General features: G+C 35.8%; 1 protein-coding gene and 1 long non-coding RNA gene across 2 annotated transcripts in view; one reads left to right on the plus strand and one right to left on the minus strand.

Annotated features, from left to right (window-relative positions):
- Positions 1–13,071, plus strand: part of LOC100369299 (fatty acid synthase-like) — a 28,449-nt gene extending 15,378 nt beyond the window's left edge. The window contains exons 11-24 of the mRNA XM_085502432.1: positions 57–552; positions 1,991–2,182; positions 2,766–3,026; positions 3,442–3,621; positions 3,924–5,151; positions 5,904–6,268; positions 6,554–6,883; positions 6,968–7,087; positions 7,369–7,491; positions 8,344–8,567; positions 9,080–9,233; positions 9,933–10,129; positions 10,271–10,517; positions 10,750–13,071. Coding sequence (XP_085358558.1) covers positions 57–552; positions 1,991–2,182; positions 2,766–3,026; positions 3,442–3,621; positions 3,924–5,151; positions 5,904–6,268; positions 6,554–6,883; positions 6,968–7,087; positions 7,369–7,491; positions 8,344–8,567; positions 9,080–9,233; positions 9,933–10,129; positions 10,271–10,517; positions 10,750–11,195 — 4,563 coding nt within the window. The 3' untranslated portion in view covers positions 11,196–13,071. The remainder of the gene's footprint in view (positions 1–56; positions 553–1,990; positions 2,183–2,765; positions 3,027–3,441; positions 3,622–3,923; positions 5,152–5,903; positions 6,269–6,553; positions 6,884–6,967; positions 7,088–7,368; positions 7,492–8,343; positions 8,568–9,079; positions 9,234–9,932; positions 10,130–10,270; positions 10,518–10,749) is intronic.
- On the minus strand, positions 7,145–7,986 carry LOC146739495 (uncharacterized). The gene is made up of 2 exons (XR_014930109.1): positions 7,930–7,986; positions 7,145–7,508 (listed from the first exon to the last, which is right to left on the minus strand). It is a non-coding gene; the product is annotated as an uncharacterized LOC146739495 (long non-coding RNA).
- Positions 13,072–13,665: the final 594 nt, after the last annotated feature.

The following is a 13,665-nucleotide window of genomic DNA, read 5'->3' on the forward strand; positions in this document are numbered from 1 at the left end:
ACACAGCATTGTTACATTAAGTTTTTCTTATTGTGATTTTGTATATTTTATTGCAGGTTATCAAATACCCTCGTCAGAGATCACCACGATGGATCAGTTCCTCCATTTCGCAAGAGAACTGGAACACCAAACTAGCCAAGTATAGCTCAGCTGACTACCATGTAAATAATCTAGTCAATCCTGTGCTATTTCAAGAAGCCTCGTCTCATGTACCATATAATGCTATCACAATTGAAGTCTCTCCTCATTGCCTGCTGCAAGCCATTCTGAAACGCTCTCTCAGTTCAAACTGTGCCTTTATTGGACTAATGAAACGCAACTATCCAAACAATCTTGAATTCTTCTTGTCTAACATTGGGAAATGTTACCTCAATGGAATGACATTAAACATCAACAAACTATTCCCAGAAGTGCAGTATCCGGTTTTGAGAAGTACACCATCCATCGCTCCGTTGATCCACTGGGATCACTCACAGCAATGGCATGTCCCGGAAGCCAAGGATTTCACCACGGGAAGTGGGCAGAGTAATGCAGTAGCCTCGTATATTATTGGCAAGTATCTATAAATAACATTATGAAACAAAGCCATGTCATATATATTCAATATCTGAAAGCTAAGAAAGTCATGGAACATATTTGTATTTTTACATTCATTTCTATGCTAAAATCATTTTTTATTTTTCTTGACAGTTTGCTCAGTGTCACGAGATTGAAAAGTCAATTATTATTAATATGACTTTTTCATTGTTAAATTTCGTGCACTATGAGACTCCCGGTATTACGTGAACTGTTTGATTTTGAAACTATATTTAAAATCAAATTCGTATTCCATTTTTAGCTCCGCTGTCGGCTTTGTCGAACGAAGCTCATCATATGAGTGATTGTCCGTCACCGTCCGTCGTCCGTCGTCCGCCGTCCGTCGGTCGTGTCAATGTTTTACTTTTTTGACTTCTTCTTGAAAACAACAAGCCTAAATGTTTTGATACTTGGTGTATATGTACCTTGGGTAGACCTCTCTCAGATTTTTTCATTTCATGATCATATCTTCAATTGTCTAATGTTGGTGAATATTTTTGGCATTTTTTGGTAAAAAGTGATATTTTCGACTTCTTGTTAAAAACCGCAAGTTCAATTGCTTTGATATTACATATATAGGTACTACATGTGGATCTCTCTCAGACTTGTTCATTTTGTAATGATATCTTTAGTTCTCTAATTTTGGTGAATATTTTTCTCAATTTTGGTAAAAAGTGATATTTTCGACTTCTTGTTAAAAACGACAAGTCCAATTGCTTTGATGTTATTACATATATAGGTACTACATGGTTACCTCTCTCAGATTTGTTCATTTTGTAATGATATCTTTAATTATCTAATTTTGGTGAATATTTTTGTCATTTTTGGTAAAAAGTGATATTTTATTCTTGTTAAAAACCACAATCATTTATGGTGAAAAATGATATTTTTGAAACAGCAAGTCCCATTGCATTGATACTACGCATATTGTTCATTTTCTGATGATATCTTCTGTGCATTGCTAACAGCGGATCTATCTCAGCCGAGAGGCTGCTTTTTATAGCTCAATGTCGAAATACCGATTATAGAGAAGAATATTGCGTTGATACCCTTCGTTCATGAAAATTGACTGTCATCAAATATGTACATTACTAAGCATGGAAATACCCCAAAATACAAAAGCAGCCCAGGGCACATCACTCACCAACCCTTAACCACCAGTTTCATCTTCCTGAGAGAGGATGCGCATTTGCAATGTTTTTTTTAGAAATATTTCTTTTTTGGCGATATATGCTCAAACTAAACTTTCAGTCATCATGATTATGTGATATTGCACCATGCGAGTAACTCGTATCACAGCTATACAAACAGTACTATTGAACAATTGGTTTTCTCCAAGCATTGACAGGCAGACGATGCGTGCATATTTCCACGTTTAGTGAGATAAAGTGAGATGTATTTTCCTTTCTATTAGATGTATCACCATCATCAGAAGACTATTATCTGCGTGATCACTGCATTGATGGCAGAGTGTTATACCCAGCCACGGGATACCTTCTTCTTGCATGGAAAACTCTGGCTAAAATACGTGGGTTACCATATCAACAGATTCCGGTGGTCTTTGAAGATGTCACCATACACAGAGCTACAGTTTTGCCAAGTCAAGGTAAGTTTATAATTCAAAGTTCAAAGGTGAGTTTTATGTTGACATCCTTTTATGATGGTATTATTAAAAAGCCTTGGACTGTGTTTTATGTCATTTTTTCTGTATATGTAATACTTACATTGTGGTACTAAATACATATATATGAAGTAAAATGCTAAGATGTTTACAATATGCAAATAATAATTTCAAACAAGATGCATATTTGCATACATAATCCTGGATATATATATGCCATGTGATATGACACGTGTTTACTCATAATTGAACTGCAAATGTAAACTTGGAGCAGTATGGTGCTTTTCAGTTTAAGGAATGGAAGAGTGTTACAGCCTGGTTGCCTATCTTTAAGATATATGCCATGATAACTGATTTAAACCACATTTGTTCATCTTTATAAATATTCGTGTATTTACTAGATGGATTATTTTGTAACTCATAATGTAATGTGTTGCTTGCCAAATTGATATAAGGTGATATCTGAAAGTAAATAAGAAAACCATTATGTCTAGATTAACGCTCCTTAGCCAGATGCTGGTTAGTAACAAGTCACGATCTCAACAGTTACGCAATGTTTAATTTATAGGGAATGTGACTCTAGAAGTGTGTCTAGCACCAACTACAGGAATATTTGAAGTTTCTGAAAGTCATCAGTTACGTGCATCCGGCAAAGTAGAAATCACTGATGAATCATTGCAACTCCTTGATGTCTTGAAAGATGAAGAAGGAAATACAGTAGATACTGAATTATTGGAGCTACCTGGAAGTGATGTATACAAAGAACTAAGACTCCGAGGATATGATTATGGAGCAAATTTCCAAGGAATAGTCCGAGCTGGCAATTCTGGTAAGCACATCTGCTTCATATATTTGCTATTTGTTTGAAAGAAGACCCCAGTATCCAATTAACCAGCTAACTAATTAAGCATTACATCTATAAGTGTAAATAAGTGTAAGTGTTGTTTTGAGAGAAAAGTTCTGCAAAGGATATAAATACGTGGGTTGAACATGCATGTATGTCCAAGCTGTTTTGACCATTATCATTAACCATAACTGCCAATTTGAGAAAAAATACTATGCAGTAGTACTTGCCCCAATTTATCAAACAAATTCCCATTCATATTATCAATATACAGCTTAACCTACAAGGAAGAGTCATTTGTAAAGAGTTAAGACAAACTTTACATTATGTTTCTTAGTCACATGTATGTTTCCAATTACCTTAAATTCCTGTATATGCTGATTACTTGTAATGGTCACAGGTAACCATGGATGGCTGACATGGAATGATAACTGGGTATCGTTTACTGACACAATGTTACAAATACAGATGTTGCAACAGCCCGGCAGGAGCCTTAGATTACCAACAAGAATTAGATCAATCCGAATAGATCCTGTTGAACATCTCAAGAGGGTGATCTGCGAGCAGGGTGGAAAGACTGGTAGGTCAATCTAATGTGCTATTTAATGGAAAGTGTATGCAAGTCCCAGGAACAGTACCGTAGTACTACAATTAATTATACAATCAGTGTGTCTCTTGACAATTTTAATCCAATGTTATACCAGTGATATATGTACCAGTGGGACTATATACTGGACTAGAATCGTTGTTCTAGTCTTTCATAGCATGACAGTATTCAGTAGCTAACATATACAAATGGAGTAAGATACTGTATATGTCAGTTGTCATGCATGTCTTTTCAAAGTTTGTCTCATTTGATTGAATATATAATTTCATCTACAGAAGTGAAGGTGACTGTTGGTACATACACTAACAGATGTATTGCTGGTGGCATAGAGATATATGATCTACATACTACTGTGGCTCCAAGACGTCAACTACAGCAAACTTCATCAAACTTTGGGCGTTATATATTCGTACCATATGATGAAAAACAAATTATGAGCGACGATCTGAAACTGGTGAATTACCAACAGGTCTGTGAAAAGTACGCCCTAGATCTGTTATGTCAGGTCAAGGAAACGTGTCAATATCAACAGAAGATGTTAAACAGTGGAAAGTTAAGTATGGTAGTCAATGACGATGTAAAGAAATACATGAATGATCCAGAGTACGGTCTGATCAAAATCCTCCATGCAATCTACAATCTGGAGGTGAGTACATCATTCACTAAAGACGTACAGGATGTATTGAGTCTCAACTCTGATCTGATGCAGAATGATAAGTTACTGAGCGTTCTAACTACTGGGAGATATCTAAAATATTGTCTTGATGTGGTGATGGAGAACATGCCAAGCATGCAGATGAAGATTGTGGAAGTTAGGGGAAGTGGCTTGTACAGCAAAGTGATTCCAATATTGAATTCTTCACAACCAATGCTACAGCTAAAATATATCTTGAGTGGTCAATCTGAAAAAGTCATGTCGTTGAAAGAGGAGGAGTTTGCTTACACAATGACAAAATGGGATCTTTCTGAATCACCACCTGGTGATGTCAATTCATCTGATCTTGTTATTGCAGAGGGCCTTGCCAGGGTGTCAAACATTCCCTCAGCTCTGAGTAACATATCATCGGCTTTGATAGAGGGTGGGTTTCTGCTGCTACATGAAAGAACCATAAATTTCACAACACCTGCAGTCTTGGAGTTTATATCACAAGATATGTCTAATGAATGTTACTTGGAGCAACAGTATGAAATGTTTCTCAGTGAAGACCAATGGGCGACAGTTTTAGAGTCAGCCAACTTTGAAATTGTTTCTCAAAAGTCTGATGGTTTGCAGTCAACACTGTTTCTGTGTCGAAAACGTGTTTCATTTAATGAGAAGTCCTTCATTTTGTCAGTGAATGGTGCTAACTTTAAATGGGTAGATACTTTGAACAAGGCAATCTCAAATTATCAAGGGAAGCCTATGAAAGAGAAAATCTGGTTGCTGGTGAATGGTGCCGTGGATTCTGGCATTGTTGGTATGTTGAACTGTTTAAAGCAGGAACCAGGTGGAAATAGACTTAGGTAATTCTATTGATTTGATTTGTTTTCCACATTGTATTGCACCACTTGTCTTATGTTGTAAATGTATAACCTTAGCCATCTATGCATTCCGTCATGTAACAGTTCCTGACCTGTTCTAGCGATTGGCTACAACAGTATATTGTACTTGTAGACGACGTACATTTTGTTTGCAAAGGAAAAATCGTCAACAAATGAATATTCATGAAGTAGCGCTAAATAATATACATTTGCGTATACTATTGATGTTGATTGGTGTTGATTATGAGTTTGAACCAAACGTCGTGTGGTTCCATTCTCGGGCATTGTGTATTAGCGGATTTGTGCATTTGTGAGTCGGGTAGTGTTTTGCAGATAAACGCATAGATGACAGATGTTATGCATTTATGTATAGGTAATGTATTGGTATACAAATTAACACATATATGGCTAAAGCTGTATATTTACAACATCAGCCAAGTTTTTTATACAATGGAACGCATCGATGGTCGTGGCTATTATTGGTAGTATTATAATGGAATTGCTAAAGAGAAACAAATGTAAATGTAAACAAAGCACATTCCCTATATGGGTAACATGCGCCTTTTTTTAGTTATTTTAGAACCAGTGTAGCTGTATATGTCTCATTCATAAATTGTCTCAAATGAAATATTAATGTGTTATTTATGCTTTCATCGTTGCTTAACTAATGTTTGTCATGTGTCACAACAGAGTTTATGAGTTGTAATGTAATATAATTTATCACATCTTCACAGATGTATATTCAATGCTAGTCTGGAGAATGACGCAAAACTACTAGACCTGGGGGACAAAACATTGAAAAAGATAATGCAACAAGACTTAGTGATGAATATTTACCGTGACGGCAAATGGGGATCATTTCACCATGTGCCATTCAGCACTTCCACTCAATCCAGCACCATCCTGACACCACACGCATATGTTAACATATTGACACGTGGTGATCTCAGTTCACTGAAATGGATCGCATCACCTTTGAGATATGCAACGTCAGAATCCCTTGGTCAGAGCAAGGAGATTTGTAATGTTTATTACGCATCTCTTAATTTCCGGGACATAATGTTAGCCACTGGTAAACTACCTCCTGATGCTTTACCAGGTATGGTGAACAACTATAATCAAATTGGCTTAATAACATCTAATACAGGAACAATTAAGAATATCTTATACGAAATATATTTATCTGAAGTGTACATTGAGTTGTCAGAAAAGTTCTGAATTTAGAGATACTACGTCGTTCTTATGCAGCGATTTCAATCAAACACTAATCAGATCTTCATACAATCTGAAAGCACATACATCTGAAAATTTTTCATTAGCAGTGAAACAGTCGCATATCTCCAAACGAATGTTCACGAATGCATAACTTGTTTTGAAATTTTAGGTAATGTTGCTTCCCATGATTGTGTATTGGGAATGGAATTCTCTGGTCGTAACACTGCAGGCCAGCGTGTGATGGGACTGGTAACTGATAAAGGTCTAGCAACCACAGTGAGTGTTGATAAAAACTTCACCTGGGCTATACCGCATTCATGGACTATGGAGGAAGCTGCCTCAGTTCCTGTTGTCTATGCGACTGTATACTATGCACTGATTGTTCGAGGGCAGCTGAGAAAGGGAGAGAGTGTTCTGATACAATCTGGATCAGGTGGTGTTGGACAAGCTGCCATTTCTGTGGCCCTACATCAGGGGTGTCTAGTATTCACAACAGTTGGTAAGACTCTTACACACTGATGTATCATGATTCACAAGGTGTAATATAGATATTTGTTTATATGTTCATGATTTGTTTCCTCAGGTTCCCAGGAAAAGAAAGATTACCTAATGACAAGGTTTCCAGAAATGAATGAAAAACATTTTGGTAATTCCAGAGATTCCTCATTTGAGCAGAAGATACTGATAGCCACTAAAGGAAAGGGTAGGTTTATGCCCACTTAGGTAACTTTCAAAAAGACATCTGACTCATTGAATAATGTGCTGAATGCAAGTAATAGTTTTATTCTGACTCAACACAAATGTCCACTTATTTTGGATGATATATTGTGTTTATTCTTCTCATGTCGCGTGTGAACGAAGGACAATGTCATGCCGATGGTATTATATGTTGAATATGTGCTACGACAGTTGAGCTTCTAGTAGAGCAAATACAGTGATTGTAACAGAATCTTGTTTTGAATCCTGTAATCCGTTGTCTTGTAGGTGTTAACGTTGTTTTGAACTCTCTGGCTGAAGAGAAATTACAGGCGAGCACTAGACTACTGGCACGTCACGGTCGATTCTTGGAAATTGGCAAATATGATCTTTCCAATAATTCACCATTGGGTATGTTCGACAATTGTCTGCAGTTTATAAAATATCATTACTATTAAATTCATATTAACTGAACTCATTGAAATCTCACTACAATGTGTCATTTATGGCTCATTATTATTTTCACGAATAATTTAAAACTACAGTGAGTGACATGACACAACCAGTTTGGAATTTTCTGTTCATATCAATACGATTTAACAAATTGTATGTCTGTCTCAAGTTATCGCCATATCTGAATAATAACATTGTTGCTTCTGTCGTGTAAGTTGTGGATACAAGTGCAGATACAAGATGAAGGTACATAAACAGATCTCGCTGAAACGACAATAAGGCCCTTTGCTTATACAGTGAATCGAGCCAAGGACTCGACAGTTGCTTTGATCGCCAGATTCAATCTTAATCGTACTCTCAACAATTACAAAAATAAACAAACAATTGTTTACTCACCCACTGGATGCAGGTCGAAATGTTTAACTGCTGCTTGAACTCGGGCGCACCAATCGACGCAATCTTGGTCGGTGTAGACCGTATATTATAATCAGCTAATATAGCCATATTTAGATATCTTGTACGGTTGCACTTTGAATGTTGAAAATATGTGCTGGAAACAATGAAATGGTGAATGTTTGTAATCAAACGGCGCATATATACAAGGTAGAATTTGATAAGTCATAAAAACAAAACAAAAATGCCAACAAACAATCTGCTCTCTGATTGGTCTGACTGTTAGGTGTTATGGTTGTGTAGCCAACCAGGCAGAATATTGTAAGTAGCTTCACATTGACCCCGATTCAAATGTGTGTGTCCGATTGAAAGTGTCTTCGTCACATATACACTGAATGCATATTCTGTTTACTTTAGGTATGTCTCTGTTTTTGCGTAATGTAACATTCCATGGTATCTTGCTGGATGCCCTGTTTGAAGGTGACAACCCAGACTGGCAGTTGGTCTATCACTTAGTCTCTCAAGGAATAGTATCCGGAGCTGTACAGCCACTAAAAACAACAGTATTTGCACATGATAATGTTGAGGGTGCTTTTCGATTCATGGCACAAGGCAAACATATTGGTAAAGTGCTAATCCAGGTTGGTATTCGATTTATGCACGATGTAGATTATATAAAATTTACTACCTGTTACTGAACAACTGAGATTTGCTATATAGAGCCTTATTTCAAAAACAGTAAATGTTGACCACAGACTGCAAAAATGTCTGATAATTGTTTTCTACAATGTTATTAATAGTAATCTAAATGGTGGCATCTTTCACATTCAGCATTCAGTTGTTTTAATATGTTCTATTTGTTCAGGCTGTACAAGCCGCAAACCTACAAAAAAAATCGTGTTTCTGATCCATGTGTCAGTTTAATGTTTTTGTTTACAGGTTATGTTGGAGTTTCAGAATACTAAAATATATAAAAATAGAAAAACGTGTTTTATGGTAACTTTAAAATAAAAATGCAATACAACAAGATGGTAATTCACAAATCGAATCTCGTACGTATGATAAGAGGCCAATGATACATGAAATACTTCACTATTTTCAGTTTTCATATTATCTTCTTCACTGACATTGAATATTAAATAACTTTTCACAGGTTTGCAGTGAAGAATCGGGTTGTGTAACTGTGCCCAGCCCTGTACAAATCCCTGCAATATCACGTAGTGTGTGTCATCCCAAGAAAACATACATTATAACTGGTGGTCTTGGAGGGTTTGGTTTAGAGTTAGCTAACTGGCTAGTTGAAAGAGGTAGGTGATTTTATTTGTTGAGAATGTACACCTGGTTACAAATAAGAATATCTGTTCACATTATATAATTGAATAATAAATTAATAAAGTAAATGAAAAACGGAAGATATCAAGTATGATAAATGTGAATTGTCAGGATATGTCAGATTTATTGCCCGGAAAATTATTGTTTCAAACAAAATGGCCGCCAGTCGGTCAGTTTTGATTTTAAAAGGTTGCCGTTCGTTGTCATCTAAAATTGGATCATTAATCAAATGTGTGCATATGTGCCACATGATATACGAAACATGATCGCTCTAGAACAACATTCAATGAAACAAACTAACCTAAAGTAAGTCTTTATTAAGGAGTAAGTCATTCCCTGCCACACCTGCATGCATGCATGCTCTTTGTGTCTGGACATTTTGAACAAATTTTCTAGACACCCCATGAAAATAAAATGACGTACATTAAATCATATAATGTACAATGTATGTTCCATGTTTTGACAAAATCCTACAACCGAGTTAGTGATAATACAATTAGTGATAATATAATTTTGGAGTCATTAATAGACGAAAATAAAAATAATTCAATTTTCAATTCTTACAATTGGTGGGTAGGTGTCACCGTCAACACCAGTCGGTATTTACAGTATAAAACTCATTAGACTTCTAGTCATTCAAAAATATCAACTTATAATTTCTGAATTGTTTGTAGGAGCACTTCACCTTGTGCTGACATCTAGATCAGGTATTCGCAATGGCTATCAGAGTCGGTGTGTGACACAATGGCGTGACGTTGGAGTTGATGTCGTCATCTCGACTATAGATATAACTGAAAGTGATGGAGCTGAGAAATTAATAAAAGACTCCAGCCAAATGGCACCGATCGGAGGACTATTTCATCTTGCAATGGTAAATATTTTGTAAAATTAATGAAATATTCAATGCCATTACAAAATTTCTATTCTGTATTCACTTTTGTTAGACGCACCTCATTTTGTAGATACATAATGTGTACGTATAGAAGTGGCAATTCATATTTGTCTTCTTAAGGTTATGAAGGATGGCTTATTTGAAAATCAGACTTCTGAGTCTTTCCAATCAGTATGTGCTGCCAAGTATATTGGTACATGCAATCTGGACCAAGCCACTCGTAAGCTCTGTGCTGACAGTATGGACTGGTTTGTTGTGTACTCATCTGTTGTGAGTGGACGTGGCAACGCTGGACAGACTAATTATGGATTTGCAAACTCGGCCATGGAAAGAATCTGTGAAAAGAGATATTATGATGGATATCGAGGTTAGTGACAAATAAATCAAAAATTTTATTTTTTAAAGATCTAATATATTGAAGTATTATTTTTCATAGACACTACCAATGAATTGTTAATTTAAAAAATGCAAACGAATTGAAAGTGTTAATTGTCATCGATCATAGTAATGAAAAGTGCTGAACAGACAATATATATATATATCAGATATTGAATACTAAAATAAGCATTTTTTATCTTAATTTGTGTTTTTCTCATCAGCATTGGCCATACAATGGGGTGCTATCGAAGATGTTGGTATTGTGCCAGAAACTATGGGCTACAATAATGCAGTGGTAGGGGGTACAGTGCCTCAGAAAGTTGCCTTTTATTTGTCCACTCTCGATACTTTCCTTGCTCAACAACATCCAGTGGTGTCTAGCTATGTACTGCCAGATGCATCAAATTATGTCATGTCAGAAGAGGCGCCTACCAAACGTCGCACCTTGGTGGATTCCATTGCACATATTTTAGGCGTCGAGGATCCATCCACTTTGAATCCTACTACCACTCTTGGTGATCTGGGACTGGACTCGTTGATGGGTGTTGAAATTCGGCAGACTTTGGAACGAGATTACAATATTGTCATGACAATGCATGACATCCGACAACTCACAATGAATAAATTAAAATCTAGCTGCAAAGATAACTGTTTAGATAAAAGATAAATCCGTTTAATCGTGTAACTATGAATATGTTATCAGTTATTAGTGTTGGGTGTATAACATGATTAACTGACTAACTAAAAAGTTTGATGGGTATGTGTTTCACCTCATTTCTAAAATCTTGGAGATGGTTGTTAAGTTGAGCTGTTTAAAAAAATAAGAATGCTTCTATTTCAAGTAGTTTCACTTTTGCACGCAATTTATTTTACATACTAATTTAATCTGTTCAACCAGTAGTAGTTTAACGAAAAACATAGACATTAGTAGCATTAAAAGTGTATGTTATTTTTTTAATTTATGTATTTTAATTTCTAGTCTTAGTAAATTGACATTTTCCTGAAAATTAGATGTGCACCTAAATAGTGACGTTTATAATCAGCTAATTTATTCAAATCTATTCATTCTTACAGACAATACCAAATTAGTAGTAAATGGGTATTCTGTAATGTATCTCCCAGAATTAGATATGCGCATATTTGATGAGGGCATGTGCCCAGCTAATAAAATATTAATATAGTATTATTCATGTACATAATATCCAGGTATTCGCAAACATCTATGTAAAGTTCTTTTCTCTGGGAATTACATATGGCCATAACTAATGGGGCAACATGACCAGCGCCAGTATGGACACAGACCTGTTGTATACAGAGCTTGGACTACAACCAGACACTTCAGTTGGAGCGCTAACGGGCGAGTAACTCGGTTTATTTCTCAACGGGAAAACAGAACCAACATGGCGGGGGAAACACAACGAGAGAACAGAGCATGCGTAGCAAAATGTAAAGCGAACACAAGAGGGCGTTAACATGATTGTAAATACAATAAACACACATAGTGGCGCAGCTGGTAGAATATTTAATTTGGCGATCCTCTCCGCTAGAAATACGTATATGAGAATAGGTTTTAGTTATAAACCCTTAGCTTCACGTGCACGTCCTACCATGCCAACAGCCGAAAACATGTTTTTTTTAGCGTGTGTACTGTTAATGTTAATAAATCAGATGACCAGCTAATAGATATGTGAAACATTATGTATTTTGTTCTTTTATATGGTTAGATGTAATGTATATGTAAATGCTAGACACTATTTCGATCATAGTTCCCAGTGGGTTTGTGCCGAGTAGAACTGCGAGTGCCGCAAATCATGATGGAGCCTCTCTAAGAAGGTAAAATGCTAAGATAGCGACGTGATTGGATCTCCTTATTGTTGACATCAATACTTTTTTTGACGTCACACCCATGTTGGCGCCGCCATATTGAATTTTCTGTTGACAGTTATTGGAGTTCTGGCGAGCCGTTCGAAAGCCAGAGCAATACTGATGTTAGTGAGATGACTTTATATTGCGTAGACATGAAATAAATTCCAATAATAGCACTCATAACAATTTTAGACTTTGACTTCATTGAATAATAGAGGCATAGATTGGATTATTGTATTTTATCACTTTTTTCACCCTGTTCATAATTCATAACATTTTATGACTGTAGTTAGTGTTAAATTACTGGTGTTTTTAATTCATAGTGAATGAGATACAGCAATTTAGTTACACTGTTTAGATTACAAGTATCGTTACATAAATGATTATAGCTACTACATAGTTACATGATTTTATTGACAGTTACATACATGCGATTACTTTTACCTGATTGTTATGAGTATTAGTTCGAATACGATATCAATACGAGTGAGAATATGTATACATTTCGTTACGTGGTTACTAGTACGACGGTGATACGAATATGATATCAACTACAGTTAGAGTACCCTAGGGTACAGTTAAGTAGTTAACGTTATTCTGTAGTATATTAACGCATTATTGATGTAACGCCTTTGCGCTCGATCACGAGTATTAAATGTAGTTATATTGAATGATTACTGCTGTGTTGCGTCATAATTATTAGTTCCGACGCTCTTCATGGGGAAAACCCAGGAATTAATTTTTATAGCAAAGTCTCCCGACTGGGAGATGCATTTCTCGTTACGAATCGCAATTAAGTTTTGACCTCTAGATATTGGATCTATAAGCAACCAAGTTGATTTTTTTGGTAACTAAAACTGGCGATCTTTTCTGTCGGCATTTATGTGCAAACCATGTTTAAACCTATTTGTTATGCCATTCAATGTGCTGATCATATCTCTTATTCAATGCATTCAATACAACAATAGTTTCATGTCCCTATATTTACTATAGTGTTCGAGATATAATAGCTATACACACCTAATAAAGCAGATGAACATATGCGGGCATTATGTATTGCCCTAAATATACCAACATATACTTGTACATTTAATACACCAAAACACATCTATACATTTTTGGGTTGGCACGCCTCTCCGGCAGCACCCCGGCTTTATTCAGGAATATATATATATATATATATATATATATATATATATATATATATATATATATATATCTGTTCTCTTTTTATAAAAGAACCTTCCCAAATAAAAGAAATTCTCAAATTT

The sequence above is a fragment of the Saccoglossus kowalevskii genome, chromosome 8 (assembly GCF_978046115.1).
Source record: "Saccoglossus kowalevskii chromosome 8, keSacKowa6.1, whole genome shotgun sequence".
NCBI lineage: Eukaryota > Metazoa > Hemichordata > Enteropneusta > Harrimaniidae > Saccoglossus > Saccoglossus kowalevskii.